This window comes from Ambystoma mexicanum, chromosome 3p (genome assembly GCF_040938575.1).
Source record: "Ambystoma mexicanum isolate Mex_15411 chromosome 3p, UKY_AmexF1_1, whole genome shotgun sequence".
In the NCBI taxonomy this organism is placed as follows: domain Eukaryota; kingdom Metazoa; phylum Chordata; class Amphibia; order Caudata; family Ambystomatidae; genus Ambystoma; species Ambystoma mexicanum.
This window is the reverse complement of record NC_090925.1, coordinates 733,156,584-733,172,331: the sequence shown is the minus strand read 5'-3', so window position 1 is coordinate 733,172,331 and position 15,748 is coordinate 733,156,584. Positions and strand designations below refer to the sequence as shown.

General features: G+C 49.7%; 1 protein-coding gene across 3 annotated transcripts in view; it reads right to left on the bottom strand.

The window, feature by feature from the left end:
* SLC5A2 (solute carrier family 5 member 2) overlaps positions 1 to 15,748 on the bottom strand; it is a 168,252-nt gene that overhangs the window by 33,913 nt on the left and 118,591 nt on the right. For all 3 annotated transcript variants that reach the window (XM_069651605.1, XM_069651603.1, XM_069651604.1), the window contains exons 12-14: positions 8,942 to 9,110; positions 7,879 to 8,094; positions 6,986 to 7,124 (exon numbers count right to left, since the gene is read on the bottom strand). In XM_069651605.1, coding sequence (XP_069507706.1) covers positions 6,986 to 7,124; positions 7,879 to 8,094; positions 8,942 to 9,110 — 524 coding nt within the window. The remainder of the gene's footprint in view (positions 1 to 6,985; positions 7,125 to 7,878; positions 8,095 to 8,941; positions 9,111 to 15,748) is intronic.

Here is a 15,748-nt window from a genome sequence, read left to right as displayed (position 1 = left end):
GCCATATTTAGTTAGTCAAACCCATCGGACTGATTCTGACACTACAGTTGCAATGTATTCCTACCCTGCATATTATTCTGCCCCCACACTGTCCAGGTTCTCTAATAATGCACCTGAAACTAAAGTTTCCTTGTCTGGTCATTAGTTCCCATAACAGGTGTGACACTTGTCATGGGCAGCGCGAGTGTAAAACACAAAGAGGCTCACACGAGGGTGCAGTTCTCAAGGAAGTTATTTTTATTTACACAACAATTCGGGCGAATGGTCTATTCACCAAAGAATTGGGAGAAAAGTAACAATCTTGGCTCGTGCCTGTCCTGGCCCTCTCCACTATCCAATCAATCACCCTTGTCTTTGTCTTCTAGGGTTTGGGTTTTCAGGGTTCCCGCACCTGTTGCTATGGGTTCTGCAACAAGGTCCCCCCGAGGCCGAGATGTCTCAGGCTTGGCAAATTTGCAAAGTCTCTTGTAAAAGTTGGAGGGATAGGTGGATCCATCCCAGCAGCAGTCCATTTTCTGGGGAATCTGTGACGGGGTTTGAGGCGCACCCTCGAACCTAACCACCTCACTTTTCTAGGGTCCTTGTCCCTGAGGAGCTCTCCTCCCGACTACCCCTGATGCTTCCCTTTAACTCTCTCCAGAGGATATCTCCCTACCTCCAACCTCCTCAGAATAAACATCTCCCTCCAACAATCTCCTCCCAGCTCTCCTCTCAATAGACCTCACACATGCCAACCTCCTACAACCACCTTCCCCCAGCTCCTTCTTGAGCCTGTCAGACTGAGCTGGCTGCTTTTTAGAGTGTGCAGAACCCCACCTCTCCGTAGGGTGGGTTCTATGGAGAACGTCTGCACCAGTGTTCCATACCTGCTGACGCATTCGGATAGGGTAGGGCTAAGGCGTGCACCTGAAGCTGGTTTGGTGTCAAAGGGCTGGGCCAAACTTATAAATGGCATTTCTGCCATTTTAAATCCCACGTTGCCCATTCCTGAGGTGGTCTGACATGGCTCTGTGTGTCCTGCCTGTTTTACTACTGTGTAAATTGAAGAATGAAAAGGCCCTCATAGAGAGTAAAGAGCTTTTTATAGCAGAGGAAATCCATTAGCACAATGAAATGTTATCTTTGCCACAGCAGTGTGTGTTCTTTCTACTGGCGAACAATTTATTTATTTAATAGTTTCTTTTTATAACGCGGCGCCTAATACCATACCTGAGTTCGGTTTCTAAGCACGGATCTGGGATTCAAGCCTCTGTTGCTCTATGTTTCCAAGACCAGCGCGTTCCACATGTACTATCCTTCTCTGGGGTTGGGCAGGAGGTGTGGGGGGTAGGTGGTGGGGCCATCACAGTTTCACGTAATGCCACTTCTATGTTTGTAAGGCTGTGGGCAGGCAACAATGTGCCTCCCACACTCAAAGCGATTTGTTTAACTTTAAAAGTGGACCTTCCTACGAAGTAAAACAGTGTCAGTCCCCAGGGTTAGGCAGGGAACTTCATCACCACTGTGTTCACAGTGACCATCCAAGTCGAGCTACTGGTAGACAACATGACACTTCCAATGGATCTACCACCACAGCTCACACTGGAGACTGATATTTTGGCTTTTCCCAAAAGATGTGTGACACACCCAGAAGAAGCAACAGATCTTCTCCGCAGGCGAACGGACAGCCCAAAGATGCCAACATTGCCTGAGTATTGCCCCCAGACTTTATAGAAGAAGCCTCAAAAAAGCTACATATATAGAAAAACCAAGTCAAGGAAGGTCCTCCTTGAAGGAAGGGAGGTATGGTATGAAATGCCAGGCTGAGGGCGGAAAGGAATAGTGCCGGGATGACCCAGGGGCAGAGGGCCATCACCCACTCCGTGATGCAGGCCTTTGAGGAGGTATACAGAGGATCTCCCAGCCTAGGCAGTCCATCCCTAGCTTTGTACCGGTTCCCCCAAAATACTGTATCTAGAAACCCTGAGTAGAACAAGGATGTATCACAATGCAGACACTTCTACAGAATGGTCCTCAGAGCCTATACCATGGACATGGACCTCTGCAAAACCTAGCCTGCACAGGATGGTAGTTGATTTATTCAGAGTGACGCAAGCCTCTGAGTGCCACTTGCAGGAATGTTCCCAAGCCCGAGAGCTTCGAGGGAGGCCAGAAGATACAAGAAATACAAAATTATACCTATTTCGAAAGACAAGACAGAAGCTCATTCTTTTAGGTAGCACTGACTTCCACAGTCTGAAACTAATATGGCGTGCGGGAGTGAAATAGCCTTGTCTAGTCGAACCGCAAGCCCATTACTATTGTCTCATAAGTTTGTGGTCCCAAGGCCTCTGCGCCCCAACCCACTAGCGCATTTCCATGTTCATCACAAGCAAAGCCCCTAGAAGCAATTGGACAATGCCGGTGAAATAAAAGCGGACACGGATTGGAAAATCGTGTGGGAATTGAGTACAGCAATGAAACTAAATGAGAGCATGGCAGTGCAGGAGAGAGAAGAAGAGATGGAGGCAGAGAGTGGAGCAAGGAGAGGAGTAGAGGCAAAAGGAGGAGTGAAGAGGAGTAGGAGGAGCAGAGGTGACAAAATGACTAGGCTTTCTTTGATCCCTGTGTAGTCCCTGATTTCCGGTCCCAGCCACGGGCGAGGGTGAGCGCTTCCCCAGGCCCAGAAGGCCCCCTTCAGAACAGCCACCCCTAAACCCCATGCCAGCTGGATAGGGAGGAATGCCACACCTGATAAATTGGCTGTTAACAGGAGATGGGCTATGTCCTGACTTGTTATCTGACTTGAATGGGGAACAGACAGTAAGGTGGATTTTTATGGGATCCCAATAGAGAAAAAAAAACGTAAACCTTATCATTTAAACATTTATATATTTCTAACACCTAACTCCCCTCCTTAAACTGCCCTGGTGTGAATTCCTACTGAATAGGGAACTCACCCATCCTTGAAGGGATCACAGGGGGACCTATAGGGTGTGACCAATGGAACAGACCCTTGTCCTAACACCTTGTAACACCCACTGATGCATGAGGCCTGAAGATGGCCTACATAGGTGGTCCCACCCACTAGGCAACCTCAGGCAGGCTGCCACTTACCTCATCTGCCTCACACCAGGGTCCTTCTCTCATCTAAACTTTATACTAAATCTATAAACAAATCCTCCTTAATATTCCCCTATTTATCAGCCAAAACATTCTTAGAACTCAAAACACTATATGCAAACCTATACACAACACACTATAACCCCCATTAAACAGTGTATATACACTTATATCTACACACAAATATACAAATAAACAATGACCTACAAACATATACTACATTACATAACTAAGGGGTGACTGCTGCAGTCTGCCACCCATCTCAGTACCTTCTTTGGTCTGTCCAGATGGGGAATTCCTCCTGATTACGTGGAGGATTGGAGGGGTCTGGCCCTGATATCATTTGGGCCCCCTCCCCCAGTTTCTTTCTTCTGGGTAGCCCCGTCCACCACGTTGGGCCACCCGAACTAACTGTGCGTAGCCCATGCACTTCAAATGTCTCAGGTGGGGATGTGCCCGTGGTCACAGCTGCGTCCACGGCCTGTTTGTTACTTTGGGGTGGCCCACAGTCTGGGGGACACCCCCCCACGCTCACTGCCACTCTGTGGCACATCTGCTGTTTGCTTTAGTGAACCCCTTGGCCCGGGTCGCTGCATGATGTCACAGCCGCAACCATGGGCAATTCTCCCTCTTCTGGGTGACCTATGCCCTGGGGGACCGTCCACGAACGCTGCCATGCTCACGGAGCCATTTTGACTCCAGGCAGCATCCACGCTGCTATGGGTACTCTGCCGCTGAACACTGCTGCGCCCACGGTGCTATGTTACTCCTCGCTGTGCTGCCCCATCTGCTTTGCATAGGAGGGACGCCAGGGGGTGGGATGTGCAGTCTTCACCCGGCCTGCTATGACGGAGTGCCCTGGACTTCTCTTCTCCTGGGCTGCTTCGGCAGCCTAGGGCTTCACTTCCAGAGCAGGACAGGATTCTTCTTACTTCCCAGCCACCGAGGGTGGGGCAGACTTCCTTTGCCCTCTATCTTCACCTCCCAGGCCGCTTGGCATACGCGGCCCCGGGAGGACTTTCTTCACTGGGCTCGCCCCAACTGACCCAATGGTTCACGGACGGGTTGCCCGATTCGTACCACCCCCGCACACTGCCCGCACTGGGCAGCTCTTCCTGCTTCACCCCAGGTATCACAGTGCACATGCCCTGGAGCTTTTGTAACAATGGGCATGTCTGGTCTGTGCCTATGATATGCTGACAGCGGCCACAGCCCCCTGGGTTGCTCCAGACATGCAGTCTGGGCCCACTGTAAGTTGGCCGGGTCGGCAGGCACACCTGGCCCAGCCATGAACTGACTTTAGGCCCTGGGCCTGTTGTGGCCGGCTCCCGGGTCACCGGAGCGGGCCACACAGATGTTGGGATCACCCGACTGATACCATTATGGGCTGCGATTACGCAGTTTACAAGTCCCAGGGGTCACCCGGGGAGCTCCGGATCACTGGAGCACAACACATGGGCTGGGGGCACCCAGCGCACTACAGCCCCGGCTCTGGGGGCACTCAGGCCGTGGGTGCATCCGTAGCCATGGTCACATGGCCATTACATTCTCAGAGGACAGTGTTGCCCAGCAGGGGCACCGTCCTCGTGCAGGGCCCCGTCCTTGGGCCTCCTGCACGCGGTGTGGCACCATCATGGTGCCTGGAAAGAACAACACTGGAGTCAGTGTAGGATCGACTAACTAACCGAAACAGCTCGTTCTATTTATTCACTTGCTCACATGGTTGCCACCATGTGACCATACATCGATCCTTGGCCCGTACCGTGTGCCCCAGGAGGGGTGACATGCAACAGGGCCCACCTCTTCCTGCCCCCCACCGTTCTACGCTCTGGAAGTTGCTTCTTTTTTCTTTCTCCCTCTCCTGTTTCTTCTTTACTCCACTCTCTAACCGTTTTCTAACCTTTTTCTCTTCTTTTTCAAACCTATAGAATCCTTTTCTCTCCTGCCCAGCCCATTCTTGGGCAAGGGAGTGCTGTCCTTTTTTTCAGCATTCGATCCAGTGCCATGGTGGGCTAGATGGACCAGTCCTGAACACACAAACACACACTATATAAAATAAAGTATCTCATGTACAACCCCGGTGTCTGTGTCTTTATTTCTAAGTTTCCCTTAGGGGACAAGTACGTAGCTCTATCTAGCCGGGCCATAATTGGGCCACGGTTTACACCTTAATGAATGTGTTCCTCCAGCAGTACAGAACAGACATGGTCCGAGCCAATTTACAGAGGTCCATCCAGACGACACCGGCCATATCCTAAATATCCTTCCAGGCAGCCAGTTCCTTTTAGTCCCTTTATCCCAAGCTCTGGGCCAGCACTTTCACTTCTGGCCTTGTTGCTCAGGCCTAGATGAGGCGCTTTAGAGTTAAGCACATCGATTTTCATTGTTTCCTTGAGAATGATGTCAAGTGCGTCCATGCTAGAATTAGCCACCTGTTATCACAATGAACACCTTGTCATGGATACATTCAGCCGTTTCTCGACCATCACATTCCCCTTGTTATGATATGGCATTTATAACGCGCCTATACACAAGTGTTTCAAGGCGCGACGAGGCAAGGGAGGAGGAACAGAGGGAAGGCCGAGACAGCGATCCTGCTAAGGCCGGGTGACATTCAGATTGCGCAAGTGCAGGGGATAATAGAATAAATAAACAGTAAGTAACTGCTGCGATGGACTGACAGCGAGACTATATTAATCCAGATTGCAAAGAAATACTCCAGAACAGTGGCTCCCTGGTTGGGAGAGATCCTCAGGTTACATTTATTGTGGTTAGTCCCCGCGGTATCCAAGGAGAAAAAGAGTTAAAAAAATGTATGATGGACATCTGTTAAAAACACTTTATTGAAATACTAGTCAGAACATTGTGTTGAGTGTTGTGAAATAGTTGACTCTTTGGATAGTTCCAGATCAGACTTTTGGAGTGATTTTGCTTGATCGTTTTTTGCGCATTTGACTATAACACTGAGACCAGGCATCAGTGGATCTCTCTTTCTATTAGATGGGTGATATATCACACTTATGTCTAGGGAGCGACTATCTTTTGTTTTTAGCATGTCTTATCCCTCCATGTTGAATCGCAGATTCTCTGATCTTACTCTGTATTCTTCCCTTGATGAGCTGCAAGTACTTTACATACTCACCCAACTTTGGCCCAAAGTTGTTGACCATTTCAACTCAATGAGAAGCTCTACTTTGTAAAAAGTCTCTATGTTCACACGCTTCTAAAGCGGACTCAGTTGAGCGCGATGTGGTGGTCTTCTGTCAGGCTCTCCTCTTTTACCCGGAAAACCTGTATGAATAGAACTTCACTTATGTTTCTGCACGTGCGAGAAAGCTAGCCTCGAAGTCCTCCACCATGAGATGGATAACCTCATGTATACAGCATGGCCACATGTGGTGTCACTCTGAGAATATCGCTGCTGACCCAAAGGCAACTCAATGAGCATTCCTCTGGCAAGTGTACACCATAGAACTTCACAACAGCCGCGATATGCATTCTGCACACTCTACGCTCCCTCCAGTCACGCTCAATTAGCCGACATTCCATCTCCCTGAGGAAATCTATTGTGCTACATTTTACCTGCCCCCACATGCATCATATCGGTTGATGTTCAGGGTGCGCTCTAGTTCCACCTGGACAGAACCTAGAAATCCAGTTGCACCAACAAACCTTTTTTTTTTTTTACAATGTTATGGATACCGCAAAGGTGACCCTTGAGGCCCCCATTACAGGAATTCCCACTCAATATGCACTCAGCAATGACTTCTTCTATACAGGTCTCTTCTTTGCCAGCTTTGCCCAGTTCCTCTACCAGCCTTATTGCCTCTGCTCTTCATACCCATTTCTCTACCAGTTGGAAGTCTTGCATGTGGTTTCTCACCTTGTATTTCCATCGCATTGCCGGGTGTGCCGTTCTCCATTGTGTCTCGTGGGGTCTCCCTCTTTTCCTCCTCTTTCTCTGCATCAAGGTCCACCCTCTCCTCTGTGCTGTGCCTGAGGCTGAAGACCAAGCGATGGAGCTGTACAGGGACAAACCGAGGTTACTAGGCATATGTAGCGGCATCACCGATAGGTCTAGAATGGACCAACATGTGGTTAAGGATATGATGCCATTGGTACTGGGAGCATGACGGAGGATGAGGCACTGAAGAGTGCAAAGGTGGCAGTTGGAGGGTCAGAGGGGGAAGGTTTTCATGACCTGGTGATGGGCTGCATTGATTTGACGGAGAACAGGGATGGTAAAGTGGGGGCGACATGACACACATGTGTGGGGTGCAGTGAAGAAAGGCTGATGAGTTCAGGATTTACTCTAGAATGAGGTGCTGTGGCTTTAAGGAAGGAGTACTGTTGAAGAGACTAATAGGGGAAATACTGGGGGTTTGGTCAGGGAGCCTGTGAGGGGCTGTTGGGAGACATGGAAATCTTTTTTTGTATGCAAGAGGTTGAATGTGCTATGTTATCATGAGGTCACAGTATTGTTGGCTGACACGGGTTGTAAGATCCAAGACTGTGAAGGGTGTAGAATTATTGGGAGAGGGGGTTGAGAGATTTGAGGCTGTTGGGGCGCTGAGGGGTACAGATTTACAGTTCTGTAAAGTGCGATTAGGATTTCCTTATCGTTATGGCAAGTGGGAGGTCATGGGGATCACTAAAGAGTATAGGATTTTGAGTTTTGGACGAGGGTTGGAAAGGACTGTAGGATCGTTAGGAAGGGATAGAGAACATTTTAAGATTATTGCAAAGGAGAGAGCGGGTACAGTGCAATATGCTCACATGCTTCTCCTCGATGGACGGCGTGCAGTAGGATATGGCGAGGATCATCACACAACTACAGGCGAAAAGGATGATGGCGAAGTAGAGGTAGTGAATCCCACAGATGATCTTTGGGCAGCTGCTGGGGAAGACGCAGCTCCCAGTTCCGTAGGCAAACTCAGGAATCATTCGGGCCAGTCCAATGACGAGACCGCCTATGAGGCCCCAGAACGCACCCTGTAAGAATGAGAAATAACATGATCGGAGTTGGTTGGATGAGTCAAGGCCAATGACCAAGGCCAGAGACTTAACGACTATGGTTGCAGATCTAGGGACTGAAATCGCAGATCCAGCGACTGGGGACAAAGATGCAATTATCAAGAAGCACTGACCAAGTCCCAAACCCAATGCACTCAACTCTTTGATCATCAATTGAGGTCAGAGAGCCAATAACCCAGGGCACAAACTCCAGTGATCAAATCACAAATAATGTAATGCCTAGGGAAATTCAGTATCTAAAGCTAAATTCCCAAAACATCTCAAGTTGCAACGCAGAACACACTTTCCTTAATAAGACCTCACTCTTGCCGGCCCAGATTATACTCCCTAAAGGCTTTAATACTTTGTGCCTATGACCAGATTATACTCCCTAAAGGCTTTAATACTTTGTGCCTATGACCACTACCACTCCAAAGCCAACTTGGGCCTCCACCCTTGGTTCCACCTCTTTAGAGACCAGTTCGACTCCTGCAACATCCCCTTTAGATGTTTTTTTGACTCCTTTTTTGGCCCCACATCTTTGATGCCCATTTAGGACATTCTGTGTTTGTCCTTAAGACCTCATTGGAATCCTAGCTCAACCATGTGTGCCCCTTGAAGAAACTGGCTATTCCTTCTCTTAGACTCCTTCCTTCTTATTAGCTTGGTACGGCTCCTGGCTCCTCCCACTGAAGGACCTTTAGGGTACCAACCCCTGACTTCTCTACCTGCTGTTCCCTCTGCTTTGCTACTCTCTGTTGAGTCCCACCCTTTCCCTCGTGGCCCCTAGCCCATTAGTACATTCTGGAGAAAGGAGTATGCTCACTGGCTCATTGACTCGCTTGACAAACATGGCAAGGAAGAAGACAGCAGCGATGGGTGGTGCCAGGAAGCTGGCGATGGACTGGATGTAATCAAAGAGTTGCCCGCCCTGTGCAGCCTGGACTACTGGGATCCATGCAATGCTGATGCCGACCAGAAACAAGATCCAGACACTGGGAGGAGAGAGAAAAGAGGTAGTTAATGTGATACAACCTAGGCCAGAAGACCTCTGATCCTTCAGACCTGCTGTCCATCAGCTCTCCCTCCCTTCAGGACTCCCTGCTAGTCTATGCGGCAGCCCACCTGAGCTCAGTTTAGAATATACAAGGTGTAGTGGGGAACGCGCAGGGCAGACTCTCTGGTGGATGCTGCACACCAGCCCTCAATGCACAGAGGCTAACGCAGTAGCTGTAGATCCGGCTGGAAACAGGTGACTCTGTAGCACCCCCTGCATCCACTTGGGCGCAGTTAACCAGACATGTTCAGCTTTGCTGTTCAAATGTACAAGCAGATAGAGAGGCAACTCTGGGATATCTGTATATGGGAAGTGTGAGAGAACAGCAGAGCTGTATAATGGTGCCATTGCTTGTAGATATCCTATATATGCATATAGAAAATGTTCAAGGGTTTTTATTGGACATTTTGGCAGGGCGTTAAGGGCTGTCCCTTGTTCCCTCGCATGGAAGTTGCAGTTCTCTCCCTAACCCAGGTGTCTTGAGACCCCAGGTTGGTATACAGAGCGTATTGACTCCTACGGTCTCATTTCTGCCTCGCTGACAGTGAGGGCCTAAAGGCAATCGCCTTGCATGTCTAATCTCCACCTGGGACTTCCTGAGGTTGATTCTAAGCGGTTGTAGGGTTGTGCCTTTCAGACACTGAAGCCCCAATCCGTTCACTTCCTTTCACACCATGATGTTCCTCTCGCTACTTCTCACACTCCTGCTACTCCCCTCCTTCCAACTCCACCCACCTTCTCTCTCTTGGTTCCCCCTCCACTGTCCCTCTGATGTGTATCTTTTTTAACAATCTACCTCCACCTTCCAATATTACCAATCACACCCCTGCTACTCTCCCCTCTCCATTCCACTCCTACTCTTTCCTCCCCACTCCACTACTATTGCACCCCTCTCCACTCTACTACTACTCCACCTCTCCTTCCACTCATTCACCCGTTCATTTCTCCAGTCACCTTCCACTCACTCTCTTTTAACACTCTCACTCACCTACCTTTCTCTCCCTCTCTCTGTCTGTATGTGTCTCTCTCTCTCTCTCTCTCTCTCTCTCTCTCTCTTCCTTGAAAACGCACATACATATGATAGGTCGCTCTTACTGCTTTTCCATCACCAGATACCAGACACACTCTGCTGGCAGTTCCATTTGTTTCCAAGCACATTAAAAGCTAAGTCCCCTCTGCGCCTTTTGCTCTGCATTGTCCAAGTGCAAACCCCATGCACGCATTTACCATCAAGGCCTCCAACCATATTTCTTGTATGTGACTGGCAGAGGCTGACTAGCAAATACAGGTGGTCGACCATCTACATGTGAGCCAGAGCAATGAAAGGGGCTGAGTCACAAGGAATCGGTGACTGAGCAATGTGGTCAAGTGAAGGGGATGTCGGCAGTGCTTTAAGTGGGGTGAGAAATCGAGGGGGGCTGTGATGAGGAGGTGTGGCCTAAATGTTGGCCGTGGCCTGAAGTGTGCTGTGCGTGTGGGTGCAATGGAACTGAAACATTTTAAACAATGTTAATGCTCACCATCCCCAATCTGGATACATTAACAATTAACTGACCAATAAGTTAGTGCCCAAATCTATCGTTTTATGTTGTAAAATGACAGAAAAACATTGGCGTTAGTGCCCAAATCTCTCTCTTTTTTGGGTTGCTGCTGTCTTGTCGCAGGATAGTCACAATGGTCGAAGTGTAAAAATAAAAGTAGTGGAAGGATGTTCCCTCTGTCCGCCCCCTTTTCTGCACCCCCTCCCCGTCATTCCCCCAGTTCAAACCCCCTACCTGGATTCTTCCTTTCCTCCACGCCACCCCACAAAACTGACAACAGTTCTAGCAAGACTGAAGAAAACAGTGAAATCATATGCATTTAAATGGCCACCATTAGTGTGTCATTGTCCGCATAGCATGCAGCATTATGCAGGCTTCCCTTCCAATCACCCACCACTCGCCCCTCTTAAGGGACATGCACATGACTATAGCCACACACATCCCTCCCATTACGTGCAAACACTGCGGTGCCATACGCAGATCGGGAATGGGCTTTATGTGCCGCTGAATGAAACAAAAGCAAACCAGCACCTACGAAATAGCACAGTGTCATGTGACACTGGATTGTTACCTGCAGGACTTAGGTTCGAATCCCCCAGCAGTAGGCTTCCTTGCAGCCAGGGTGGTGGGAGCCGGGCTCGGGGTGGTGCGAGCTGAGGTACCCCAGTAGCAAAGAAATGTGGTTTTCCTTGAAGTCAGGGTGGAGGGTGCCCCGGCAGTGGAAAACGCAAAAAAAGTGTCTTTCCTGGGAGCCGAGGGAGCCCGGCGGTGGGAAACGTAAAAAAAAAGGGTCTCTCCTAGCCATTGGGGTGGTGGCAGCCGAGGGAACCTGGCAGCGGGAAAAGTTAAAGAAAAGTGTCATCCCTTTCCATCGGGGGTGGGGGAAGCTGAGGTTGAAGTTTTGGGAGAGCGCTGGGGCTCTAACCCACTTAAAACCCTGGATTTGAGTGAGGCAAGGGAAGGCGAATGAGTCAAGGGATGATGCAAAACGGAAACAGAAGTCTGAAAGTTAATTATAAAGAACGGGGTGAAGAGACATTGAGGCTGTGGTGCACAGTGTGACAAATCCTCAGATGCAGTCCCTTCTCCCCTAGGGGAGGCCCTTCCCATGAGGCCTGGGAGGTGAGGCCGTTACCTGATAGTCCCCCTGGGGGTGGTACTCAGTGGCAGGATATCATGGGGAGGGATCCCCCCTGTGGAACTAGGGACGACTCTACGTAGAGAACGTGGTATGTCCAAAATACATCGCAACTTCCCTCATCCTCATTCCCTGGGCACAGTATATTAATCCCCCATATTTCCATGTACTTGTGTACAGTAGACAGTACAATACTTGAAAGAACCATTGAAACAAGGAAGAGTGGGCACTAATTGTCTGAAGTATGCTGGAAAACTGAGACGAGGAAGAGTCCAGCAAACCCAATAAGGAGTGATCATACTTGTGCTAGGACGAAGAAGATGTGCAGAGCCATGAAAAGCGCCCGCGGAACCACTGCAAGCATTCCAGTCTAAATGGACTTTGTGCAAGTATACAAATTGAGGAGGGACTCATAACAGAGTCGAGCCCTCCCTGGAGGAACTGCGTGAGCCAGTACAGCCCTGGAAAGAGTAACAAGACAGTCCGGGACGTTGTGGTGTGAGTAAGACGGCCCAGAGCAGGTCTGTTCGGTAAGCCAGGAACGGGAGTCTCTGGTGTTCCTGAGAACCTGGAAGCGTGGGAATGAAGGCTGCACTACCCGGAGGAGAATATTGGTGCATAGCTGCCGCAGACCAAAGAAGGACCACGAAGGTCAGGGAAGCCCTGCAGCTGACCACAGGCACCAAGGAAGGCTCGGGACCATTGTGGACCACAAGAAAAGGTACGCAGGTTGCCGGGAAGATGCTGGGGCCTGAGAAGGTGGTGGAAAGCCCAGGGGGAGAGAAAGAAGCTGAGAATATAGAATCTGGGACCCTAACAGAGGGAAAGGAACTTGGTTATACTTTTGAGCCGCACTGCTTGGCAAGAGAGTGAACCAAGTCTAGCAGCAAAACTAAGCAGGAAAGTCGAGGTTGGAACCCGCACCCGTAAGAGAAACTATTTAAGAGTTTGTGAAGAAATATTAAGGGGGTCTGGGACCCGAGAGAGAAAACAAGAATCTTTTGGGACACTACTAGGAGGGTCTGGCACCCAAAGAGAAGAAAGAGGAAGAAGAGGGAAAAGACCCATATCTGGCAGGAGAGTGGACCAGGCATTGGGGAAGCACGAAAAAGGGAAAGAGACTTCCTCCATGGCACATCTTCCTCATGGCAGTACCTGCCGGGAAGTAAACGAGGTCTGCCCAACACAAGTTAGTAGGTCGGGCTTGACACACAGAAAGGTCAGGGGACGGGAGTCATTCTCTTGGCATTGTGAAGAGTTTTAAAAGGGCCAGGGAAAGGGAGTTGTCCCATCCTGCTGTTTGTGAACATTGTGTGAGAATCCAAGGGCAGGGATTCATTTCCTTGGCATTGTGAGAAGCCCAAGAAAGACCAGGGGAAGGGAGTCCTTCCTCCCAACATTGTGAACTGCACAGTAAAAGTCAGGAGAAGGATGTCATTCTTCCTGGCACTGTGAAAGGTGTTGAGAAACCTGAGAAGGTTTAGGGGGAGAGGGAGTGACCCCCCGCCCCCTTAGCACTGTAGAGATACAAGACATTATGTTTCTATGTGCATTGGTGGAGGGCCAAGTCAAGAAAACCTCTGAGAGTTTTGGTTTTGACCTTTTTGAAGAACCTTTCCTTGTTTTCATCTTTGATCTTTTTTATCCAGAAGAAAGGACCAATTCTTCTGGGCCAAGAAAATCACCTCATTACTTAGTTTGATTTAGAGTCTAAGGGAAGGAAATAGGTTTTGGCACACATCAGTAGAATATTTGTGTTTTTTTTTTAAACTTTTGTTTATTCATTCAGCTTGGTAACACAGATACAGGTGAATAACAATAGAGCCTTCCGAAGCAAAACAGGGCAATCGGCACATTACATGCAATACATATCAATGGAATACATAAAGGAAAGGGTATCGACATATGCACCTGGGGGGCCCATAGAAGGTTGAAACGAAGGTAAATGAAAGATAGCTCAGGGGCCCCCTGAGGCTGGGTTAGGAGAGGGAGCTGGGGATACGGAATCTGAGTCGGTGTCAGTGGAGGACATGAACGAGCGGAACTTCTGCCATATATCTCTAGGCCTGGAGCAGGCGGGTTGTTGAACCGCCCAGGATTCTTCAGTGTCGGAGGCCCACGTAACTGCTCTGAGCCACTGCGCGTGGGTGGGGGGGATAGGCCGTAACCAGCAAAGTAGAATTGTACGCACCGCTAGTAGCATACAGAGACCAGCCAGTTTCCTGGAGTCGCGGTGGAGTTCAGGGAAATCATGAAATAGGCATTTCATTGGAGATGGAAGGAAGGGGGATTCGAGGATGGTCGATGTAGTGGAGCACACTGAGGTCCAGAATTGGGTGAGTCGAGGACATGACCAGATCATGTGGATGTAATCAGCATCCTCATAGCTGCATCTAGGGCACCTGGGGGAGGAGTCGCTAGAGATGCGATGTAGCCTGGTCGGGGTGTAGTGGTACCTGTGGATCACCTTAAATTGGATCAATTTGAACCGGGAGTTGAAGGACACCCCGTGGATCCGTGCACACATGTGAGACCAACGTTCATCGGTTATCTCGAGGCCGAGATCTGTCTCCCAGGAGCGCCTTAGTTTGGGGAATGTAGGGGGTGTCCTGGTTTGAAGTAAGGTGTATAGTCTGGAGATTTTGCCCCTCATTGGGTCAGGTGAGGAAAGTTCGGTGATTGCAGGTTCATCAGGTGGCAGTGTTGGGAAGTCTGTGTACTTGTGCTTGAGTACTCTACGTAGGGATGAATACTGAAGCCAGACGGAAGGTTTCTGTCTAAGGGGGGCCGGGAGGTCAGGCCATTCTATAAAATTACCTTGTTCAAATATATCGCGCAGCAGTTCATAACCCGCCTCGGCCCATGTGCGAACCACGGAGGGAGGGACTCGTGGGACCCCAGGGAGGAAATTCCAAATTGGAAAGTTACCGTGAAAAGGGTGGGTGATGCCCAATATTTGCCAAGATTTGGACAAGGCCAAGGATGTGCATGCCGCTGGGTCCAGTGAGTCTGATACCGCCGGGATTGGCATGATCACCAGAGATCGGATGTCGCGATCGCTGACTGACAGCCTTTCCAGTCTAACGTGGGGTGGGGGGTCCGATATGTTGAACCAGTGTGCAGTATGTTGGAGTTGAGCCGCCAGCCAGTACTTGAGGAAGTCTGGTGCCCCAAAGCCACCAGCTTCCATTGGGGCAGAGAGGGTCTTAAGCTTAAGGCGGACCGCACCGGAATGCCAGAGGAAGGAATTAAGAGAGCGTGTCGATGTCTGAAAGAATTCAACTCCCGGCCACAGCGGAATATTAGCAAATCTGTACAGGAGTTGGGGAAGTACCACCATCTTCAGTACCCCTATCCTGCCTGCAAGTGAGATCGGAAGTTTGTTCCAGCCCTGTATTTTTATCATAAGGTTTGTGAGGTATGACTGAAAATTATCTTCCAAGACCCGTTCAGTATGACGTGACACTACTACGCCCAGGTAAGTGAATCTAGATTGGGCCCATGCGAATCCCATGGCATCGGGAGGGGGGAGCGTGCTGGGTGTGAGCGGAAAAAGGGTTGATTAGAGCAGTTCACTGTAAGACCAGAGATCCGTCCGAAGAGAGCGACGTCTGCAAGTATTGGGGCTAGATTAGTTTCGGGGGAGCGGATATAGGGAAGAGCATCATCGGCATATAGAGAGACTATATCTGAGCAACCGGCAGTACGTAGACCCCTATGCGCATGGTTCTGGCGAAGCATGTCCGCAAACGGCTCCATTGCCACAGCGAAGATTAAGGGCGAAAAGGGACAGCCTTGTCTGGTGCCCCTAGCTATTTGGAATAGGGGGGAGCAGCGGTCCTCAGTGCGAACTCTGGCGACGGGGTTGGAGTAAAGTAGCCTGATCCAGGATACAAA